Source organism: Hirundo rustica, chromosome 8 (genome assembly GCF_015227805.2).
Source record: "Hirundo rustica isolate bHirRus1 chromosome 8, bHirRus1.pri.v3, whole genome shotgun sequence".
NCBI classification, from domain to species: domain Eukaryota; kingdom Metazoa; phylum Chordata; class Aves; order Passeriformes; family Hirundinidae; genus Hirundo; species Hirundo rustica.
Genome location: NC_053457.1, coordinates 7,091,503 through 7,115,110, shown reverse-complemented (window position 1 = coordinate 7,115,110; position 23,608 = coordinate 7,091,503). Strand labels below are relative to the sequence as shown.

At 42.2% G+C, this 23,608-nt stretch overlaps 1 protein-coding gene across 7 annotated transcripts in view; it reads right to left on the bottom strand.

The window, feature by feature from the left end:
* ANK3 (ankyrin 3) overlaps nucleotides 1–23,608 on the bottom strand; it is a 349,693-nt gene that overhangs the window by 25,987 nt on the left and 300,098 nt on the right. For 5 of the 7 annotated variants that reach the window (XM_040072042.2, XM_040072038.2, XM_040072041.2 and 2 more), the window contains 8 exons: nucleotides 19,730–19,941; nucleotides 17,979–18,186; nucleotides 17,354–17,450; nucleotides 15,925–16,153; nucleotides 15,227–15,352; nucleotides 14,342–14,464; nucleotides 11,976–12,057; nucleotides 191–265 (listed from right to left, as the gene is read on the bottom strand). In XM_040072042.2, the coding sequence (XP_039927976.1) occupies nucleotides 191–265; nucleotides 11,976–12,057; nucleotides 14,342–14,464; nucleotides 15,227–15,352; nucleotides 15,925–16,153; nucleotides 17,354–17,450; nucleotides 17,979–18,186; nucleotides 19,730–19,941 (1,152 nt within the window). Of the gene's footprint in view, nucleotides 1–190; nucleotides 266–903; nucleotides 8,596–11,975; nucleotides 12,058–13,797; nucleotides 13,825–14,341; nucleotides 14,465–15,226; nucleotides 15,353–15,924; nucleotides 16,154–17,353; nucleotides 17,451–17,978; nucleotides 18,187–19,729; nucleotides 19,942–23,608 lie in introns of all 7 variants that reach the window. The other 2 variants (XM_058421436.1, XM_040072035.2) reach the window with 1 other exon arrangement.

Genomic DNA, 23,608 nt, shown 5'->3' with positions numbered 1-23,608 from the left:
ATTTATCAAAGGATCAAGGAATAATTTTCTATTAGGCATCTTTGCCCAGCAATACATTGCATATTTTGGGAAGCTGGCCTGGCTGCGAATTTGGGAGAGCCCGATGCAGCCTTGCTGCGCCTTTCGGTAAAAGAATACCTAAAAACGCAATAGCGAAGACTGATTTCAATATGAAAGCAGAAAAGCTTACCTGTCCAGCTAAGTCCTAGGTGATCAGCTACAATTGCCATCCTTATATCTGTCCGTTCACATGGACTCTGTGGACCTGTGATTTACAATTTCTCAATTAAAAAGATTTTGCACAGAAAACCACAATACCGGATAACAGTTTATTATAAATAATAGCTTTAATTGACTAAGTTAACAGTGCTTATATTGTTTGCTAGAATGGTTGTGTGACCTAATAACCTACAAAACAAAATTTTTTCGCAGCTTTTAGATTTTCACCTGTGTAAAGCCAAAATGTAAAACTACATGATGCCGTGTAATGAAACCAAACATGCTGACAATCTAGCTGCTGGACTGCAGACAAGTTGTTCAATTACTGGTGAAAACCACCAAGGCCAGATTATCGTCTGTTTTCTCTACTTTGACAGAACAAATATACTGTCACAAAAGACGTCTTTCGATTTCTGAGTTACATCAATTTCTGAGTTACATGAATGTCTTTGGCATGCTTCACTAGGTTTCTACAGTACAGAATTTGTTTGAAGGAAGAAAAAAGAGAATAAGACAGCACATACAGATGACAATGACAGAATGAAAACTACAGTTAAGTCACTCCACAGGCAATCACGACAGTTCATGCACTAGGATCAACAAGTTGAAAGTTTTACAAACTAGGCTTGATCTCCACGAGGTGAGCCATGAGAGCTCCAGAAACCTGACTGCCTTCATTCTCACCAGTCCTCTTACTCCTCCTCCTCTCACTGTCGGCCTTTTCAATCTTTGATTTTATAGATGCTGCCTCTGTTCTCATGTCTCTAGCAGACTTCGGTGTAATGGTAGGCTGGTAAACTTGAGTAGCTTCTGATAAGGATGTGTTCCTTGATGTACTGTCTTCTTCATCATCAGAGACCTCTGACTGCATCTTTTTCTCTTCATCAGAAAGACGATCCACAAGCTTTAATGTCTCACCACTAATTCCCTTAAAATATTCAATAGAATGTTTACATACCTCCCTAAGCTGATTTTTCTTTACTTTAACTGTTGTCATGGTGACGGAGGTAGATCTTACCTTTACTGGTAATTTAGAAGGAAGTTGTTTTGGTTTTTCTTTCTCTACCTGCTCTTGTTTTGGCAGGGCTGGAGTTCTTCTAGCTAGATTACTCCTATGTGTGTTTTTTACAGGAATCCTAGACCTTGCTTCTAGACAGGGAGAAGAATTACTTTGTTTTGCTTTGTCAGGCTTACTAGCCTCTTTCGCTTTACTCCCTGTATTGCTTTGGAGATTATTTTGTGAAAAGGCTTGTTTTACTGAGCTGGCCTTTACGGGAAGCTTTGATTTTCCTCTAGCTCCTACCAACTCTGTTGACTTTTGCTGCTCTCCGTGTGGTTTTTGCTTATCTCTTACTCTGTGTCCTTGTGTTGTCCCTGTACCTTTTCCTGAAGGGCTTTTCGCTTGATTAGCTTTCTGGAGGGAACATTTCGGTTCCAAATGTTCTTTTAGCACTACATTACAGGTAATATCATCTGTAGGGACAGCAGATGAATCCAAATTGTTGTTGTTATTAAAATTATCTTTTGGGAAATCAGTGTTTTCTGTTTGCCTACAGCTCGTCTGGCTAGAAGCTGAACTCGCAATCATTGCTACAGTTTCATTTTCTAATCCCTCACCATTTGGCATCACAGCTTCTATCTTATCTGTCACTTCGCCAGGGCCATCTTTCTTCAGAGTCATGGTGGAAGCAGAAATTCCCATTTTAATTGGTGTGCGCAATTTGGGATCAACTTTGGAAGCGTTTACTGCTGCCGATGATTTCTCCATCGAGTTACTACCAAGTGTTTGCTCCACGCAATCTCCACTGGCCTGGATGACGGGCTTATTTTCAACTGCTGTTGTTTCTACTGGTCTCTCTAGGTTTGTTTCTACAGTGCTGTCCCCTGCCTGTGGCTGTGTGATGGCAGTGACTGTACTTTTATCCCCTTCCCCCTTGTCCCCTGACTTCCCTTCAGAAGTATGCTCACCAATCTGAAAAAATTGGAGTCTTTCTTCAACAAAATCCCTCTTGCTCATGTCAATTGCACCACTGCGAGTCATCTCAAACATCTTCCCCTCATGAAATGGGAAGGGGTTGGGCTCGCTAGTTGGCGTACTCTCATCTGTTGGAGTTCTGGCTGGTGTTGTGTCAGGTGTTGTCGCTTGAGATCTGTCTTCCACTGCCAGACCAAATGGCTTAGCCTCATCATCCCTTGATTTAGTCTCAAACACTTCATCGTCACCTCGGTTATTGGACCACGGGTCAAAATCTAGACTCTTGGTGGCCACAGTTTTGAAAGGTGTTGCAAATTCTTCGTCTACTTTGTAACTGAAATAGGAGTCAGGAAATACAGTCCTGTCAGGGTGTCTGCCTTCCAAAGAGAAAAACTGTGCCCCTGACTTCTTATCACTCTTATCTCCAGCTTTGTCAGAAGATGGACCTTTGGAAGGCGTCTTGTCTTCTTCAGGGCCTACCTTGCCTTCCTCCTCAATGACTTCAAGCTTACTCTGGCTAAAGCAGCGATCAGTCTGCTTTAGAATGCCTTCTGTAGTCCATACGTCCTTTTTGGTTTCAACTGCCGGACCTGCAAGTTTAGAATCACTCTCAGTTAAACCATCATCTTCATCTTGCAAATCATAACCGTCAAGAGAGTCAATCTCTGTCGCATCGGTATCATGGGAGAATTCTGCAGTGGTTGCTATGGAACACTCTGTGACAGACTGGTCATTGTTACTCCCATTTTGCACTACATCATTCTGGGGTGAATCAAGCCCAGTGTCAAACTCATTGGGTTTCCCAGAAGTGGGATGTCCTAACTCTTTCTGTTTCTCAATCTTTTCAGGGGCTCTGGGTTTTGAGGTTTCTTTCTGGTCATCTTCCAGCTCTTTCAGTTTGAACGTGTACTTTTTAAGTGGAACGGGTTGATAGAGGGATTCGTCATCACTGGAGTCACTGACATCTGCTCCCGGTGGCACAGGAGAAGGTGGCTGTACTCTGATGACAGGTTCAGCCAGCTGGCACTTGTCATGTTCATCTTGCAAGTTCACTTCAGTCATCTCCATTTCACTCTCAGTGGAATAATGAGGCTTCTTTTCAGACTCGCCTTGATCCGCATCCAGTGGTGGAGGAGGAGGGAATTCAATATAGGCAACTCTGGTACCTTTGGGTCTTTTGTTAGAGTCCTTATTTATAAGATTAGGTAATGTTTTGTCAACCTGTGGTTCCTCAACCTCTGCCTGTTTCACAGATGTTGACTTAGCCTCTGCTTCCTCCTCTGACTCCTCAGATACCTCAGGTATAGGGCTGGGCTTCCCTGGAATATAAGCTATTAGTGAGTCAGGTGTTTTAGACGTAAACTCGTAACTCACTTCCTCTGAACTCGGTGTTTCTGGTGTTAAAGGGCTTTTACCAGAGCTGTCTATAAAGGACACTTGTTCTAGCGTGTCATCTTCTGGACTACCTTGTGGAGAAGGAGGTTGTTTTTGCTGTCTAGCTGTGTAAAATGTCCCCCTCGTCTCTTGTACTGTCTTACTTTCCTGACTGACAATTTTTTTAACACTTCCTTGTTGTACCTCTTTTTCATATTGCTTTCCTACTTGAACAAAACTGACATAAACAGGTAAGGTCTTAATTTCTTTTACACCCTCAGTGCTTACTAGCGGTGCAACTTTATCCAAGTAATCACTGGCACCGGGGTCAACTACGTCACTTGAAGGAAATTCCTTGGCTGGGCTACATTCTAAAGAATCTGGTGATTTGCTAGGGGATAGCTCTGTTTCCTCAGCAGGAGGACTTAGACCTATTGAGCTCTGCTGCTTGGTAACTTTTCTCATTTCTGAATGCTTTATTTTTTCATCTTCCACATAATCAATCTGTCTTTCAACTTTCTCCTGAATCACAGCTGATTGGGATACTTTAGCTGAAAGTTCATAGACACCATCAAGCATGGCTCTCTTCTCCTCAACAATTCTGACTGGAATATGGGACACAGCAATTTCTTCTTTCCTTTTCGATATTTTATCAGCCACTTCACCATTACGTTCCCCCTCCCTGACAACAAATTCTCTGTACAAAACCCTTTTTGAGGGGGATTTTACAGTCAGTTCCTTCACTTCTTCTGAATTAATTCCATTTGAGGCCACTTTGTGCTCTGTCACAGTGATAAAATCGCTTTTTTTGTCAGTTTTAGATTCAGCATGATCAACATGGTTTTCTTTTACTGTATCTGGAACCAGCACATGCGAAAGCTTTTCCTTCTGTGTTTTATGGTTAGGAGTTCCAGGACTTTCCCATGTCCTATAGATTTTTTTGTCCCAGTGTCCCTTCGTTGTTGAGTCTGAGCCATACACCAGGTCTTTTGCCCGTGGTTCTGAAAAGCATTCTGGCACGCCTTTCCTCATTTCCTCAGTTCTTTGTTTTTGTGTGTCTGAAGCATGAAAGTCTTCCACAGCTTTCCCTTTACCTGGAACAAGGGGTTCATGTATTTTCACTTCTTTCTGTAAAGCTGTGCTCCCATCAATGACCTCTACTTGCTTCGCGTGTTTCTCTCTCGAATAGGACTGATACACTGGTAACTTACTTTCTTGCAACTTTTTTACTGGAATTTTGGACTGACCATCCAGCTTTTTTTCTTCTTGAGTTACGTCCTTACTTCTGGGGCTTATACCTTGTTCAAATTTAAGCCTAATGGAACTGAGCTTTGATTGCTTCAGCTGAAATCCAGTCTCAGGTACTCCAGTCTGCTGAGCACTTCCTTTGTGTTCCATAGTTCGTTTAGAGTCCTCTGCAGGTTGCACATATATCCTTTTTTCAGGACTGCTGGGCAAACTGGATGCTTTTCTGTCATCCACCTTGGGAAAGCACTTCCCATCATGTGCATACTGCTTCACCTTACTCCATTCATCCCCAGATGACGGCAATTCAGAGAGAACTTTCTCAGGGCTGCTGCTGGCAGAGCTCTGGCTAGAATGTATTTCCTTGCCATTTTTTTTATGCTGCTTTTTCTCTGGAGACTGTAGCTCATCATTCAGCTTCTCTGTTTTATCCCGAAAAAACTGGGATACTTCAGTCAGTTTTTCTTCTGCCTCTTTAACAGTCCTGTCCACCCTGTCTTCATATATCAACTTTTCTCTACCTCTGTCTAATCTGTCCTCAGTAAAGCGCATCCACATCGCATGTTTGTGACTACTAACATCTCCAGTGTAGTGTAACACTGTCACTTTATCATAATGATCCTCCTTAGACATTTTACCTACACCATTTTCAGATACATCTTTATAGATTTTGGAGAGAATCTCTTTTTTGGGGGCAGTAGCTACTTTTTCTCTGCATCGTTTATCAGTCCCCTGTAACTCTGCACTAAGGGGTAGAGCATGGTCAGTAACTGACTCCTCAGTATCAGAATGTGACACATCTAGCTTTTCTGAAAGAAGCATTTTCTCAGCAAACCTGTAAGACTCCCCTCTTAGTTCTGACAACTCATCATCATGGTATTCTATTGAGTGCTGACTCAAAAGCTTCAGTGTTTTGTAAGAGTCATCAGACATGAGTTGAGCAGAACTAGGGCGACTGTCTTCTTCCTGGGACACGGGAGTGTTAACTCTAGAGGATTCCAGATAAGAAGGAAGTGACTCTTCGGCCGTGAGCTCCTCTTCTTCTTGCTGACCTTGTTCATCTGAACAAGGAAAAGCATCATGTTTTTCCAACTCTTTTAAGTTAATATCTCCCCGAGGTAAGTCTTTCTGATATACATACATTTCTTTTTCTGGATGCTTTTTTGTTTCTCTAATTATGACTTCAGTAGGTTCAGCCTGATTACCTTGTTCAATATGGACCTCTATTATTCGCTCCAGTTTGGGTTTCATTTTGCTGTCCTTCTCTGCATGTTGTGGTGAAGTTTCAGCAGACTTGCTAACATCGGACGTTACTGACGATTTATGTTCAAACAGACCTGCCAGTTCTTTGGAAGGGTCACGTCCAGACTGAAAGGCTTTCATTATGTCATGAACAGACATTGTTTCCTCAATTCTTTCTGAGGTACTTTCCGTGCACGGAGGTTTATGGTAAACCATCCTAGTTGTTGTAGTGATATGAGTTTCTTCTTTTACTCGGACACCTTTACTAAGGACGCACTTATGGTCCTCTTCTTCACTGCCACTGGCTTTCATTTGGAAAGCTTTAACCTTCTCTTTAATGGACCCAGAAGGTTTTTGCTCCAGCTCCATGAACGTAGGGGTAGGTTTTGAGGCCGGTAGCTCCTCTGCCTTCTGCTCTGGAATGTCTTCCGATGACGGTTCGTAGCTGCGGATGACATGAACTACTTCAGTTCTTGTTTCTGTAATGACGGGAGGGATGGGCACGTCATGGAAAAGTGGCTTTGGCCCTGTGCTTTCAGCACTTTGTGGGGCAGAAGGTGTCTTTTCGCTCCTCGTTTCAAAGCCACTGTCAGACAGGGGACTTTTATCTTGATCATGTTGAGAAAAGTCATCTGGAGACTCTAAAATAGTGTCTGTTCCAAAAAAGGAGTCTGCAATTTTACACAACTCCTTTTCTGATGTTGAAGGCCTCATGGAGGCTGGAGGCATTTTAAGTTTATGTTCCTGCAAAGCGATGGCTGGTTTTAAAATGCGCTTTTGTCTCTCTTCACCTTCTTTTTTCCCCTCTTCAAACTTGTACTTTATGTTTGTTAATGAACTGCTACCGATATCATTAGCTAAGTAATCAATAACTTTTGATAAGCTATAATCCTTTTCCGACATGGTTTTAGTTTTAATTTGGACCTTCTCTGGAACAGATATAGGAGGGCTTGTCAAAGCTTGCTGTCTCGCTTCATCAATCTCCTCTGTACTGAACTCTACCCAGTCATCCTCAGACAGGTGTCCTTGATCACTTTTGGATACTTTAGCCGACCCTTTACTTTCTAAACACACATCCTTTTTCAGAATCTCACTAACTTTTACTAAGTCCTCTTTTACTTTCTCAACAATTTTAAAGGGCTCTTCATCATCAATTCTACCCTCTTTTGGTATGTCAGGTTGGAACGGCTTGTCCTCTGCGACATCTGTCTGCAATATTGCAGTCATTCTTATCAGATCCTCCTTCATCTCAGCAACATCTTTCAGTATCTCCTGACTGGAGGATAAGGAAGATGGTGTGGACAATTTGAGAGCAGAGGGTGCTAAAAACAAGGATGATTTTATCGGAGATGAAGTTCGAGTAAAGGTAGGCTGCGTGCGTGCCTCTGTAGTCAATGTTTTAATAGGTGACAGTAACGCAGCGGCTGATTTCGTGAGTGAAGACGACTCCGGGAGCTTCTTTAATGCTGGTTCAGACAAAACATTGACTACAGAATATACTGGCACTGTTATTGTTGATGAAGTTACTGATGAGGTAGTTGCAGATATTGACCCAAGGGCTGTGTACAAAGCACCTGCAGGAGGAGTTCTCATTGACTGGAAAGCTGATGGTGCTGAAGACACAAATGACCTGAGTGGAGAAAATGACATTGTTGTAGCTGTTGAAAACACTCTCTCAGCCGTGTCAGCAACTGCGTTAGCAGCACAAGTTGCAGAATGTGCAGCTGCAGAGATCTTGTCTTGAAAAACACCTGCAGCTTTGGATCCATTTATTAAGTTGGCAGAGGATGGGTATTTCAGAGGTGACACAGACCCATTTAGCAATGGTAAATCTGTGTGCCCAGCTACATGTTTTGCTGGCGACGAGAGAGACGAGGCCATCATGACTTTAGTGGATGAAACAGCATCAACTGCTGACTTAGCAGGTGACACCACTGACTTTAGAGGGGACGATAAAAGCGAAGATGCTGATGTGATGACCGATTTAAGCGGCAAGCTCGAAGAGTACATGTTAATGTTGGATTTGGGGGATGCTGGAGGCGTCATGGTTATGGATGATCTCTCCAAGAGAGATCCTGCTGTAGTCACTGGAGATGTCCGAGAGGGGAATGTGGTAGTGGAGGCCAGCCCTTTGAGACTGGCAGCTTCTGTGACTGCGGGAGCTCTGATGAAAGAGCCTGAAGTAACCTGCATGTTGTAGGGAGGCTGCGAGACCACAGTTTTTATTGGTGAAGAGATTGTCCGAAACGATCTAATCGGAGACGCTACATCGCTAACAGATTTAACTGAAGATGTGGTAGAAGCTCCTAACGTGGATTTGATTGGAGAAGTAGAAGAAACAGACCATATTGATTTTAATGGGGAAGCTGTAGGAGTGTTAGAGGAAGAGCTTGATAAGGAAGTGAAGCCTGATTTGGTTTGCCCAGGCACTGTAATTGGAGCAGTTGTCCATGACTGATATGGCCGTGTTGAAAAGAATGGCTTGTATGAGTAAGTAGCAGGTAGGGATCTTGTCGCTCCTGCACTCCGTTCAACTGTTTCTTAAATTGTTAAATTAAAATCAAACATAAAAATCAACAAAAATGGTTGAAAAACAGAGAGACCAGAGAAGAAAATTGGTCAGTAAACGTTGTAATATTACAAAAAGCAAGTACAATTGTTTGCATGAGTTGGGATGAAGGAGGCAAAAGAAGATTTAAAAAAGGAAAGAAAAAAGATTAGGAACGAGCCATATACTGATAACTGGTCCAAACCAAAAAGTAACATGAAATGAAAGACAGAAAGCACATAGCAACCAAATCTGCAAACAATGGAGAACAGAAAACACACAAAAGGAATCCGTAAGGTAAAAATAAAGCCACATCAAAATTTCTTCTCTTACTTCCTATTGACTTTCTGATGTGCTACTTCTGAAATACTCATATCAGCTTTATTTTGCCTGTTTAGGTATGTCTCTGCTTTGTGCAACTATAATTATCCGTTTAATAATTTCTATTGTTGTTCTGTTCAGATTTGAACCTATACAAAAAATATAAACTTGGGTAAAATGACATTATGTAGCTAAAATCTTTTTCTTAAACCACTTCAGAACTATTTCATGCAGAAACCAAAATTCCTTTAAGTGACAGGCAATTGATGTGCAAACTGTGAAGCAACTGGAATAAATTCAAATCTATATCTCCCATGCACAATTCGATATGCTTCACACTCACAAAGCCAATAAGAGCAAGAGCTTTTCTGAGTCAATATTAAAAAGAAAAAATTAAAAAAAAAAAAAAAGAAAAAAAAAAGAAAAAAAGAAAGGAACATATGCATTTTTTTTCTCATGCAATATTCCTTTTGTCCGGTAAAAGATAAAGTAAAACTTTTCATGAAATGATTTTAAGAAGCATATGTCGCAAATGAAATATGGCAAGTATGATGTATGATAGTCGTGAGCAGGCAAAGCAACTGAATCAGTTTTTATTCATGCACAAATGTCATGTCAGAACGAGCACACAGATTAATACATTTTGTATGGTGTATTAAGCACAAATACGTAAACCTTACAAAATCATTTCACAAGAGGTCATTAAAAGAAGAGTACACTTTTTCTACAAGATGTAGTGTCTTGGTACCTTTTGAGGAGATTTCTTGTATCAGCCCAAAGACAGACCTGTTCAACTTTACAGTTCTCAAAAGGTAACATTAGAAAAGCAGTCAAAGAAAAATAGATTATGAAATAAATTCCTGGCAAGGACAAACCTGTTAAGCGTTATCATCCCCCAGAACTCTCAGCTTATTCATAGGCATTTTGAACAGAATCATCATCAACCACATTTTGCATCACAGGAGGCACTCATGTCAGAAAGTATTTCTGGGAATCCCATTACACAAACATATCCTCTGATACAGCAATAACATTCAGAGAGTTGACATTGAAAGCAACTTCGAGGATTTTTTTTTTTTCCTTTAAAGTTGGAATTAGAAATGGAGCTAAAATATCCAAAGAACTTATTCAACATACCTTTCTCTGAAGTTACACTAATAATTTGTCAAACCTGCTCGATCTGTCTTATAGACAGACAGTAACTCAGAGTGAAAGAAGCTCAACAATGCTAACACTAAATGTTAAAGTACACACACTCCTATAAAATATTGAATATTCAGTGCACCACAGGTCCATATCCTGCAAGGAGAAATGTGCTGGTCCTATAGAAGCCAATCAAAGCCCAGAAGTCAGTGGGGATGGTTGGTGATACTTCATGAGAACATTTATGTTGAAGAGAGCTTGAGTACTAGGCCTGACTGGCACAGACTAAATCAAGAACACCCACTTTTTCTTTACTACGATATTTTTAGGTGAAATATACTACTTTCTCCCCACCCGAAAAAAACCTCTCAAAATGTGCTTCATTAAATGAACTATTATGAAGACATTATCAATAATATTATTTATTATGAAGATTTAATTAGCAGTAGCTGCTAACATTCACCAAAAGTTCCTGCAGTCATGAGTTCAAGAAACGAGCCCCAAAATTATTCTGAAAAGAACTAATAACTTGTTCAGCAGTTAGTGTTAGGACATGTCTTTACAAGAACCCAACTGCACCATGACAAGCCGGTCTGTCACAACTCACTGGTGAGGCAAGCAAATACATAGGCTGCCCTCCTAACTTCTTTATTGCCTGTCAAATCACAAATTCAGAGACATTTAAGATGCTGCTTCTGTGCTCCCTTTTGCAGCTGAAGAGCTAAAAAATCTGTCTGCCAATTTTTTGCAAATGAGACTTAACGGACCTTTGGTGAATAAATAAGACTTTTTTTTTTTTTTTTTCCCCGTGAGGGCTGAAAAATTTATTGTGAGCGATATACACAGTGATCAACCTTCTTTCCAGCAATTTCATTTTCCCTCTCTCTCTCTCTCTCAGTTCCCATCAAGCCTGTGACAATACCTTAACAGTCCATCAAGATGTCTCAGCAGATCTGATAGCTTCTTCAGATGTTACATGCTTGGAGTCTTCTTCCCGGCCTGAGAAGTGTAACATATTCTGGAGCACAACTGATCCAAAGAAGCCACAGATCTTACAGGATAACTAAGCAGCAGCCATCCAGTGGGAACTCCCAAGACCCGATGAAGCTTGTCTATGGACTTTATGGAATTATATCAAAGGGTCTGTTGCAGGGTAGCAACTGAGAAGTCAAAAGGGGAAGAAAAAAAAGGCAAGAAAAAGCCTGGAAACGGGGAACCATAGCAGTTGACCTCAGAGAGGAGAACTGAGGAAGAAAAGCTAAGCCAAATACATTATTGTATTTAACTGGGAAGGAAAGGAAAGCCACAGGTCTGGACAAGGGGAACACATGTTTAAGAGGAAGCAATGTGTGGTGCCAGGGAATAAAAAGCATCTGCAGGGAACAGAGGAAAAAGGGAAGGGGAGGAGAAAGAAGAGGGAAAATATAAAATATGAGAGAGTCTATTTTGGCTAAGCATCTAAACATTTAAGCGCTTATCTGAGCGGCTTTCTGAATTTTTGTGTAACATTCTGTTCTACAGCATCTTTCTCTAACGTTACAAAGGGGAGAGGAAGAAACTCTTTTTGAAAGCAATTTGCAATCCTCCTACTCTGGAACTACATGGCATTTGTAAAAACTATTGTATCTTTACTTAATTAACACACATAATTTGCCAGTCAGGATTCTTCAAGCTCTCACAACACAGGAGTTCACACACCATCCAGGAGTTTAGTTATTTTTTTTCTTTTATTTTCTCTCTCTTCTTTTTTTTTTTTTGTTGTTGTTGTTGTTGGGTTTTGTTTTTTTTTTTTTTTTGTTTTTTTTTTTTCCTCCAGAGTGACACCAAATACAACGTTTATAGAAAAAATGTCTCTTCTTACGAGCAATCACATCTACACGGTTTAGTACTTTGGTAAGAGCAACTCACTCATTCCAGGCTCAGTCAGATAGCTGTAGCGCTTACGTAAAGCAAGGGAGACGAAGTTCTGGCGCCGGTCAGCTTTCTCCGTCTGCAAGAAAACACAGCAGGATTCAGGGCCTCGGGAACCCCTGCTCCCATCTGAACAGACCAGTCCTCAAACCTCAGCAGGATGGGCCGCTTTCGTGGCACACAACCCCACAAGGGAGAACGGACGCTTGCATTCCGCTTCAGGGCGGCATGCTGAAGCCGAATTTGGGCGAGCAGGCAGGGAGGGGGCAGAGGCAGTCTGTGCTCCTGGGTGCCGTGAGATGAGTGTCAGGCGCTGCCGAGCAGGGAGCGTGGCTGCACAGAAACCTGCCGGGAGTGACCCCCCTTCCGCAGCAAGCAGGGAAGGGACCGCGGCCCTAAGAGAGAGCCCTCAGGTTCACCCCTCTGCCCATGAGGCGGGAGGGCTCGGGTAGCAGGAGCAGCTCCTTATCCCGCCTTAAAGCATCTCGCTGCTGTCCCACTGCATCGTCACTTAACAAACTGCTTCACGCTACTAGAAATGGTGCGCTAGTGCTCGTTCTCTGCAAAATAAACCGCCTTTGGCTAGAAACACAAGAGACTACAGGTACACACAAAACATTCAGAAGAGTGCGGCTTAGACCGAGTATTCCCCGCCAGGTCAGACCGTCCCAAAAGCACACACACCACAATGTACAACTGGCTTTAAAGTGAATACATTAAGGACAAAAAAAGGCATGGGAGGGGATTTTTTAATATGCACAAAATGCAAAGATGTGGATTAGAAAGCAGACTACTCTTAACCAATAAATTGCCTAATAAGTTGCTGTGTTCAGTGGCATAGCTGCTAGTGTGGTGTCTTAAATATCAATAGTCCTTCAGAGATCCACTCACTTGAATATGTGGCTAAAAATACAGTTTGTTTAGGAAGAAAACTATTATTATAGCTATGTAACAGCTCACTGGGAACAAATTCTGCCGAGATAAAGTGATGGTTTTGCTATTACTATTTTTAACATGTAAGGAATGTTTTGGGCTGTATTGTTTGCGGGTTTTTTTAGCTATTCTAACCAGCAGGTGACAACTGCTATTTATTTGCCACCAGGAAGAGGAAAAAAAAAATTAAATTGCTGCTGGGTAAATTGGAAACATCTATGTAGTTTTTTTGGTTTTTTATAAGATGATCTCATCTCTAACTACCTCTAATGAGTAAAACCCACTCAATTTTCTGACAATCTAATGTTGCAGTTTCCATGAAACAGTGGATTTTAAGCTGTAAATATCTGAGGTTTATTTGAAAATAGATTTTAACAGAATATTTAGAAATTTCTCTTGGCTGGTTTACTTTTTTTGAAAGAATCCGAAGTTTATTTACAGAGGTAAGATATTAAAGGCCACTACTGTGGCCTCAGCAGTATCTTTTTCCTTCTCAGAAATACAAGTTACCATAGAAGTGTCAGTGTTACTCCAAGACATAAAATATTATGCACTAAACTCTTCTTGATTTTGCCAAAATTTGACTTGGTCTGATATTCACAAATATATCCTTTTCCAGAAGAAAATTAGTTAAATTTTACACTGCTTTTACTCTGTGCTTGGTTTAATTTCATAATTTATAATTGTGGGGTTTTCCATATTTGTGCAGTTCTACTGCTTTACAACAGCCTATCAGAAGTCAAGGATATGGCTATTTTTCTGTAGGCATCATTTCAACACCACCTTTAAAAATAGTTGCCTTTTTTTTTTTTTTTTTTTCTATAACATACTACTTTTCTTCACTACATCTGAAGGAAATAAAAACAGAAGACAGTGTTTATATTACCTCATCATCTTGATCTGACTCTGTTTCCTTTTGGTCCCAAGATGCATTGCAGAGACAAGGAATATTATAATGGACAGCAGGGAAAAGAATATCAGGATATGAAAAGGACCAAATTGGGAGCACAAAATGCAAGCTGATTTATAAGGCAAAGCAAATCCAAAATGTCAATGCAAAAGAAAAAAAAAAAAAAACTTACATCCAATGCAAATAAACACATGACATTACTGAAAGCATAAACCTATGACTTGCAGGCTGAAGCATGAGCTGTAAACAGGATCGTAAAAATTATAGGAACTTGACACCACAGTAACAAGAGACTTTAAAAGCGTTCTACATACAAGAAACCAATAAAACATACATTTTAAAAGCCTTTATCATATCCCAAAACATTCTCATTATTGACAGTTCACAGGGTTTCTTTATGACTAGCAGGAAATAAAAAAGAAAAAAAGAAAAAAAAAAAGAGAGACAAAAACTAAAGGAAAAAAAAATAATAAATCCAACCCAACCCTAGAGAAAAATGTTTACTTTTCCAAACAAATACCTTTTTGTGTGCTGGCAGAGTGATATTCAAGTTGCAAACAGCTGTTTGTGGCAGTCCTTTTGTAGTCTTTGGTTCTTTCAAAAATGATAATCGGCCACAGGGTTCCTGGCTGGTGTCTCTTACCTAGAAACGAAATTTTGCTTCAGTGTAGTAATATGGAGTAATTCAGAGTCCTAGAGGAGGTTTCTAGAATTTCTTTCTACAAGGAGCTTTCTAGAATGTAAAGACTGATAAAACCAAGCTGGAGCTCAGCCTGAGGTGCTGAAGGAGAAAATGTTTTACTGTGAAAGAGTCAGGTCAGCCTGAAGCTCCCTGAGGGCAGATCCATGCAAGACAAGGTGTTGAGTGAGTCCAACCTGAGAGCCTCATACTGGGATATTACTGACAGGCACTGTCTGCTCATTTCATCTTATTCAGCCGTGTTTTGCTCTCGTGTTCGCCAAAATGCCAAACAACCTCTTCACCAGGGCAGCTGTGGCAAGGCTAAGGAAAGTGAGCACCCATTCACGGCCATTTAGAGATGAACAGTCTGCACACACCTGCTGAAGGCTGCTCTGCAGTACAGGATGTCATTGAATGCACCTCCTTTGCTTAATTCCTCAGAAATTGTGACCTACTGGTAAATATGTTGGAGCCCTAATCTGAGATATGGTCTTAGCAAACGTTGTGAATCCATATCATGGGTGTTCTGCACCCAGATCTGTCAGCAGCTCTCCTGTGGCTTCAAGCAAAGCACCCACTCCACATTATTCACATATTTAAAAACTACACTTACATCCCAGGGGCAAGTTGGTCCTATAGGGCTGAAAAAAAAAAAAAAGGAAGAGGGAGCGTGGGAAGGGGGGAAAGCAGTAGGATCATTTATTTCATTTGTTTTTCTTTTACCTTGATAGAGAATGGCAGTCTATTTTCTTTGAAAGCATAAAAATTAAAAACAAGCTGATGTCCTCCTTTAGTCAAAGGGGCCAGATTTCCATAGCAATCAACATAAATAGGTTTTCCTTCAAGAACCTATCAAAGCAAGAAATAAAAGTCAATAAAACCTCTTTTAATAGTAGATTCGTGCACAGAGGCATCATGATTTCCCCAACATTTTAACACAAGTCCCCACTTGCCTACATTCAACAACAAATTAGAATATCACTGTGCATTATGGCAGGGTATTATGAGTACACGCAGTACTCCTGGAAAACCAGGAGCCACCTGACTGGCTTTTCTAAAGTAAGAGTGTGTAATCTTCAAGAAAATTAGAAAATGAGTTAGTGACTGTGATTTCACCACAAGCCAGTCCTGCTCATGACTGTGTGTCTGCAGGGCCAAAGGGAAGGAATTGCCTCTGTCTGCAAAGCCCAACCAGGGCAACTTGACAGCTGCGAGTGCAAACCCCACTGCAGACTGCACTAGGGCATCCACGAGTCCTCATGCTGCTCCAATCTTGCCCTGTTTTGTTCTTCTTTTGAGAGGTTTCATGACACAGCTGTGCTGTGAACCTTTATTTAACAGAGCTTGTCGTGCAGGAGCTGTCACTACTCGGAAAACACACTGCCCACCTACAAGGAGGAAACCAGCTGTGAGGAATGTACCTCAATGTCTTTGCTTCTTGCGACTTCCTCAAAGTTCTCTTGCTGCTCCAAGGTTTTGTCCACTTTGTCGTCAGTCATGCAGAAGCAGCGCAAATTGGATTCCACAGGGTCGTTCATTTTGGCAAATATCACAAACTTTGCCATATAAGGAACGCATATTAATTCTCTATAAAGCTGCGTTGCCAGCCCAACAGTCTCTAGTACTTGGTGGCAGTCTGCGAGCCAAAATCTGAGTGGGAAGAAGTAAACCATTAAATCAACTTTTCATTATGCTCCAACATTGCTTAAGCCTTAAAGAGGAACGATGCCCTGCATCCTTGGTCATTTTGCATGTGTACTGTCCTTGCAGAATTGCCAGAGCTGTCATTCTCCTTCTATTCTCAGTACAGGTTCAACCTTCCAGAAATGGGGATACCTGGCAATGAAATGCTGACATACTTATCTGGCCCTTTTCACACTGGTGTCTCATGAAAATAACTATCTGAAGGCTCATTTGAAGCCAAAGTGGGGAATTTAATTTCCTGTGACCATGCACAATGTATATTGTAACGTGCTGATGCTTCACTATACATTTGATTTGCTAAAACAAACACCTTTATAACACACAAAGCAAAATCACTTCTCCCATTTAGGCTAAACCACATATGCCTGTGGTGAAGTTTCCCAGGGACAGTGTCATATTGTGATTTCTCTCATTCTATGATTAAGAGTTTGAACACAAGTATGATACAAATCATAAATAATTTATACTTTGTATCAGTCTTACCCACAATATTTCAGCCCTGATCTATTTGGTTTTCCAGCAGTTCTTTCTCTTTTCATAAAAGCTTTTATATTTGCAATGCAATTTACTGAATGATAAACTCTCTATGTGTTATACCATGAATTTTCTCCACTAGGATATGAGATTTGTACAGATCCTGTTAAATGCTTCCAATCTGCACATAAGTCCATGAAGATTAATTTCAATTAATCTCTTTTTTTTTTTTTTTTTTTTTTTTTGGCAAACGGTATTTTTGTGAGAGCAATTTAATACAATTTTCAACTAAAAAGCCCACACCCAGAAATTAAACATCTTTAAATTTCTAAACGAACGCATTTTTATGAACCCTCCCTTTTTTTTTTTTTTTTTTTTGGTTTGTTTTGTTTTGGTTTTTTAATGGGATGAACACTTTAAGCTGTCCCTTTCTGCTGCCATCTACAGGAAAACCTAAGCCCTGTGTGGCATGGCAGCCTCCCGAGGCTGCGTTCCTGCCAGGAGACCCCGTCACAGCCAGGCCAGCGCTTTGTGCGCGGCCCCGGGTGCGTGGGACACTGATCAGCCTCGGGAAAGGTTTCCAGCAAGCCAAACCACAACCCCACAGCCATGCAGGGTGTGGGTGAAGGGAAGCCACTCCCGAGGCGCAGCTGGCAGGGTGTGCTCCCGTACCTGGCAGAAACGTTGGTGGTGAAGGAGACGCAGTCATTGGAAAACGTCAGCGGAGTGGTGCCCGTGATATCCTCCCACTGCGCCGGGGAAGTGCCTCCTGTGCAAATACACACCAGGGAGACGTCCCTTCAAACACTAAGCATGCACAGACTGCATAAAATACATGTCTATCTCCACACACAGAAAGAGAACCCAGACATTCATGTTCTCCAACAGCCGAGCTCCACGTTATACACGGCACCACACGTCACACAACAAAAAACAGCGACGTAAGCAAAGAACATGCCTGCAAGTCAACAGCAACCCCTCCTCGATATCAGCCAGGACAGAATGACTTCTGCAAGCTCCTTTTACTGACAAGTTTAATAACCAAGATTGTAATTCTTCATACTGACTAAATATAGAATAACGCATGCTGGGAGAGTTCTTTAACAATGGCATGGGACCGGGCAGAAAGCTCAGTGGGAGCCCTGGAAATAACCTCAGCTGGCATTGCTCAGGAGAGCTGATCTGAACCCCAGTGGGCCAGCACACCAGGGTTCCCTTACTGGAAAACAGGAACTGTGAGAGTGAGCACAGAGCTGCTGCCACAGAAACCTTTGCCAAGAGCAGGATTTCCTCTAACCTGTAATGCTACATAGGAGTCGAAGGCTGGGAGTCGTGTCCCCTTTGTACCCATTGGTCACTCCTTCTCCTGATGGAGGTGGCACAGGAATCGTCATGGTTATTGGCTTATGGAATTTTCTTCTTCTTGGCTCCACAGTGACAATAGGACTGAATGTTGCTTTGTTTCCAAGGATTTTTTTGACAATCTCTTCCGGAACTGGTTGAGCCTGTCAACATAGGGAACATACTTAAACTAGAGCTACAAATTGTTTAGAGACATGCAGAATTACTTTCTAAATGATATTTTATGTTTTCTGTAGAACTTTTTTTTGCCCCCAGGAAGCCTTCTCAAGGGTGATTATTAGAGAAATTCATGTTTAGTTTTTATTCAACACTTACTTCTGATTTCCCAATCGCTAAATGGTAGAGCTGAACTACAAATATCAGAAGGTTCCCTGCAGGATTTGCTGAAAGTTTTTCAGAGCGTTTGGTTTTGATCTTAATTTACAGTCATTAGTGACGTTATGTAAAATTTCAAAATGCAAAACCAGGCCTATTCTGCACTTGAGAAGTGAGGACTAGGCCCTGTCTCCTGGAGGTGACAGACAATTCTTACATCTCTGCCAAACACAGATTGGTGCTCTTGAGGAACACTGCCCTCCAACTGACCTCTGTACCCAGTGCTTCCTGTGGTTATTAGAAAGAAATACTTGTTTGGGTCAAAATCACTAAGATGCATAAAGTTATGGGAGAACTATCAGTAAATTTCACAATTTTTTACAGTCAAAAGTGGCAGACATGGTAATGGGAGTTTGCATCCATTTGCCTTTTTAATTTTTAGGAGTTTTTTTTTTTTTAATTTTCAAGTCTGTTTCAATCGGGCTGACCCGTGACTTGCTCTTATTCAAATTGCAGAGTGCAGGGAAATGCAGAGGACATGCAGTTACGTTGCAGTCTCGGCAGTCACAACACTACACACAGAGATGTCGTACTTCTTTCACATTGGAGAGCTCTAGGAAGGAAACTATACAACCAGAACAGCAGAACTTGCATTTTCTCAAGATTAATCATCTTGAGATGTGAAATATCTTTAACAGAAGTGTTTCAGAGTGAATTTCAAGCGCTGCAATCCAAACCAGCATCTCTTTTTCATGAGCCAATCAGACTTGTTATACTGTTAAGGGAATTTTAATTGAACTCAAAGATGCCTCCTATTCCTACGGAGTATTTCTCCACTTTCTGTGCAGTTTGTCTAAGTAGAGTTTAAGCTATTTGCTCTTCCCAGATTTCACCCCTAGAAACGCCAGTGGTGAATGTCTTAAGACACAGCCGATGTACACGGGAGGTTTTTCACCCAGTAACAGCTGGCAAACAGCTGCATGCAATCCCTACCAAACGCATTCCAGGGGCAGAGGGCAGCCCAGTGACCCCGTTCACAAGCTGCTGCTTTGCCACGGGACACAGGGATTGCACGGCGGCTGTAGAGTTGCTGGGGCTGTGATGGCTCCATGTCTTTGCTTTCCTCTCTCCATTCCTGGGGTGCTAAGCAATAATCATGGAGGTGACCCACGGGGAGCTGGGCTTTTGCCACAGGGATGAGGACTGTGCCTGAGGGACCCCGAGCGTGCCCAGGCAGACTGGTGCCATCTCAGACCTCCGGTGCGGAAAAGCCCCTTGCCACAACCCAGCGCTAAGGAGCCGCAGGCTCTGCAGCCTCCAGTCTCGTGCATCACCGGTGCACCCAGCGACGCCGCACCAAAGCGTCTTTACCTGGAGCCCCACGCGGATTCTCTTGGTCAGAGCGCCCTCGGGGAAGGAGGCCTGGACACGCGGCACCGTGGTGCTGCTCAGCACCCCGCCCTCGGGCCCGATCTGGTTACTCTCCTGCTTGATGCGGGAAACCACGGCGAAGTACTGCGGGAAATCCTTGGTGACGATCCTGCAGATGCGCTTCTTCTCCAGCTCCTCCACGCTGTCCAGCTCTGGGGGCACAAGACAGGTGAAACCTTCGGGCATCCCCTGCTCAGGTTTATCCCACACACGTCTGTGAGTGTGGGGCTTTGAAAAAGCCTTAAAATGCCTAAGAAGGTTGGGGGATTTATTATTATTTATTTACTACAGGAATAAAAAAAAAAAAAATCCATTCTGTGCTATCAATTATCAAGTTTAGTTTTTTTCTGTGAACTTTTTATACAAATCTTGACAATGAGGGCTGACAGCAATAGACAAAAAGACTTGTTAGGACACCGAAGTAGTCAGGTGTGACAGTCTCTGCAGTAGCAGCTGCCACAGAATGGCAGGTTTGTCACACAGCACAGGAGTCCAAGGAGGCTGAAGGAGACAGTCAAGCTTCTTCCCTCTCTCATTTCTATCTGATCTTTCTGTGCATAGCTCCAAATTATTCTCAGCCTCTTTTCCTGTATAGCTCTGCCATAAAAAACCCACAGGAGATCACAGTCAGTTCATGACCTATCTCCCTTCATGCCAGGTGTGCAATCCAGAGCATGGCCACCTAAGGCACTTTTAGGGGGCATCCAAAAAATCCTGACCAGACACTGAGCTCTCCATGAAGCTGTGGAAGGGACAGAGCTGTCTCCCAGCACTACCACTGAACCAAGAGCTGCCCTTCCACATCAGGATCCCAGCCATTTGGCTATCTGCCCCAAAATAACTGCAGTGTGCCCCTCAGTTCCCAGAGAACCTTAATGCATCCTCAGATGCAACTGAAACCGAGTCACATCATCAACCACTACTGCCCTCAGTCACATTTCCAGTTTGTAGGGTCACCAGGGCTCAGAAAGGTGCATAGAGTACCTATCCCTATTAATTAGGCACATGACAGTTTTCCCCATATATGCACTGGGGAAGATCCTGTGATACAACAGAAATATAATGACTTTTGCAACTGTATGTGTGTATATATAGATATATGTATTTGCACTGGTGCCCCAGATGCGTTGGTGAAATCCCTGTGATATAAACACCATACACAAATGGAGATAATTACGTAACTGTCATGCACTTCTCCTTCTAACTTCTTGCACTTGGCCTTTTTATCTCATGTAATTTGGTTTCATAGCGGCACTCTACAAATTTCAGCTCTTATTTTCCTCCTTAAAAAGGGAATTTCTAAATACAGTTTGATCCTCAAAAGACGACACTTTTATCAGATCCAGAGAGAGAAAGCAGGAAGACCAGAAATAATACTAAGACAAAAGACACTTGTAAAATACTTTGTGACTGAGACATTTTCCTCCTCTAAACATGTAAGCTCAACTACAGTTCCAAAAGAATTAGAATGCAAATTTGGTAAAACGTCAGTTTCCATTTTAAAACACTCAGCAGGTAGTTTGGATTAATCACACAGTGTTGCTGTGGATCACATGTACCTACCAGAACATAATTTCTTATCATAATGACAGCTTCCATTTACTTTGACTCAGAGATTGATATCTGAAGCCCTCTAATGAATTAGGCACTCTGCCTGCAGCCTCTAGAAGCAATGGCTTGAGCAGGAGACAAACTGGATTCTTAAACTCCCAGGCAGGCAAAATCTTGACTGGTAAATCCTAATCATCTCCTGTTTGTTGCTAGAGAAAAAACCCACTGTAAAATGCTTACAGAGGTAAAGGATAATTAAAATTCTCCAGAAGCAGAAAAATAGTGATTTGCACAAGAACATTTCAAAGGCCCTTGAACCTGGCAGGCACACTCCTTCAGAGGAGGAAGATAAGAGTGGCAGAGCAACAGTCAGGCATGGAGAGGAGTTGGACTATATGTAGGGAGGTTATGTTTGGATAGTACATATGTAAGCTTCTGTATGAAGTTGCCCTCTAACAGAAAAAAAAGGAAAAAAAAGGTGATGAGCAATCAAACCATCTCTCTTACTGCCCTGAGAAATGCAGCGTTAGCATGACAGAATTAATGAAACAGGGAAAACTAGTCCTGGGAGAGGTCATGTTTCCTGAACACACCTCATGCATTTTACAGAGGGAGATATCATCATTACTGTTCTCCTCAGCTGCTGACACTTCATTCCTGGGCTAAGTGTTTTAATGATAAACCTTGAAGCACTTCTTTTTGGTTGGGTTTTGGAGGGAAGGGGGGGTTTAACCACAGAGAAGTATGCAGTGCATCCCATCATACAGACAGGGATAGTGAAGCATGGAGAGGCAAAGCAGAGAGGTTAGTGGCAGAACTGGGAAGAATCTCCCACTGCCACTGTCTCCCAGGCTTGTGCTAACAGCCCAAGACCTCTCACAGCCACTCAGCTCCAGTGAGCCAGGAGAAAGGTTTGTGAATATAAAGCGTGCAGAAGTCTTCTCTTGCCAACCATGTATATGGTACACTTACCCTGCAATGGCCTGGGGTCTGATCCTCCTCAGGAGTGATGGAGGAGAGAGGAGATGGAGAGAGGGGAAGGAGGAAGGAAAAGAACATCACAGCTCCCCACCCTTTGGTGCACGCTGCCACATGAATGTTAAGGCTCCAGGACAGGAGAAGAGAAAGCCATGTCCTCCAAGGTCAGAGAGGGACCTCACACAGGCTGTCTCAGGTCAAGGAAAGCAATCACACCAGTTCTCTCTGCTGAGAGGCAGTTGTGGATCAAGTTCACCCACATCTAATACCCCTCCTTTTTTTACTTTCAGATAAGGTAACAAAGAGCAAGAATCTTCTGACTCAAAATAGAGCCAGAAAAGTCACAGAACACCTGGCTGTTTCATGAGCTTCAAGGTGTCTTTGTGTGTATCTGGTTTCCCTTGCCAGGGCCTCAGAATAATTTTGCTAACACTGAGAAAGCAAATCTCACTTGCACCTCCCGGACTGAAGAGCTCCCTGAGCTGTGCAACCTTCCCTCCGTCCTGGCTAGAGCAGAGCTGACCTTGTCACCGTGCACAGACCACAGGATGGGGTGAGCACAGGATCCCAGCTCTCCCCACACATGGATGTGCCCATTAAGGAATTGCTTCACTAAAAGCATGGCACACAGGAGGCAGCTTCCACATGGAGAGAAATACAAGAGGGACAAGGAGAAACCGAGGGCAGGAAGATGCTGGTAACCAGACCCACCCTCCTCAGGGCCACAAGGATGTTTCACTCTCAAATAAGGCAATGTCCTTTATGGCTATTTTTGTGCAGTCTTTCATCCTGCCATTCACAATATACAGCTTAACAGCAATGTGTCTAGAAACTTTTCTTAGAAATGTGGCAAAAATCACTGCAGAGCGATTTATGGCGGTATTTTGAACTTCAAGCATAAACAAGGTCACACTCTGGTTTGATCTGTTATGTAAAAACTCCTGCTTCCCATCTGAAACCACACTGTGCAGCTGCAAGCATACTGCAGCCACAAACATTTGCATTTCTTGGCTCACTCACTAGTCTGCAAAGTGAGTTTTAAAAGATTAGCTACCCCAATGTGTGTATGCCTTTGTGCCCACAATTTGTCTACAGGTACCTCTAAAGGGTGCAGGAATGTTAAAAGCTAACAGAAGTTATATATAAAGGAGCCTGTCTGAAAATATAACGTATTTACCAATTACAAGAGAGAGAGCGTCTTCCTAAAAAAATAATAAAAGTTAAAAAATAGATATATTTTAATTGATTCAAATATAAATAAATGCAATATGGCCAAGAGCTGTGAACTGC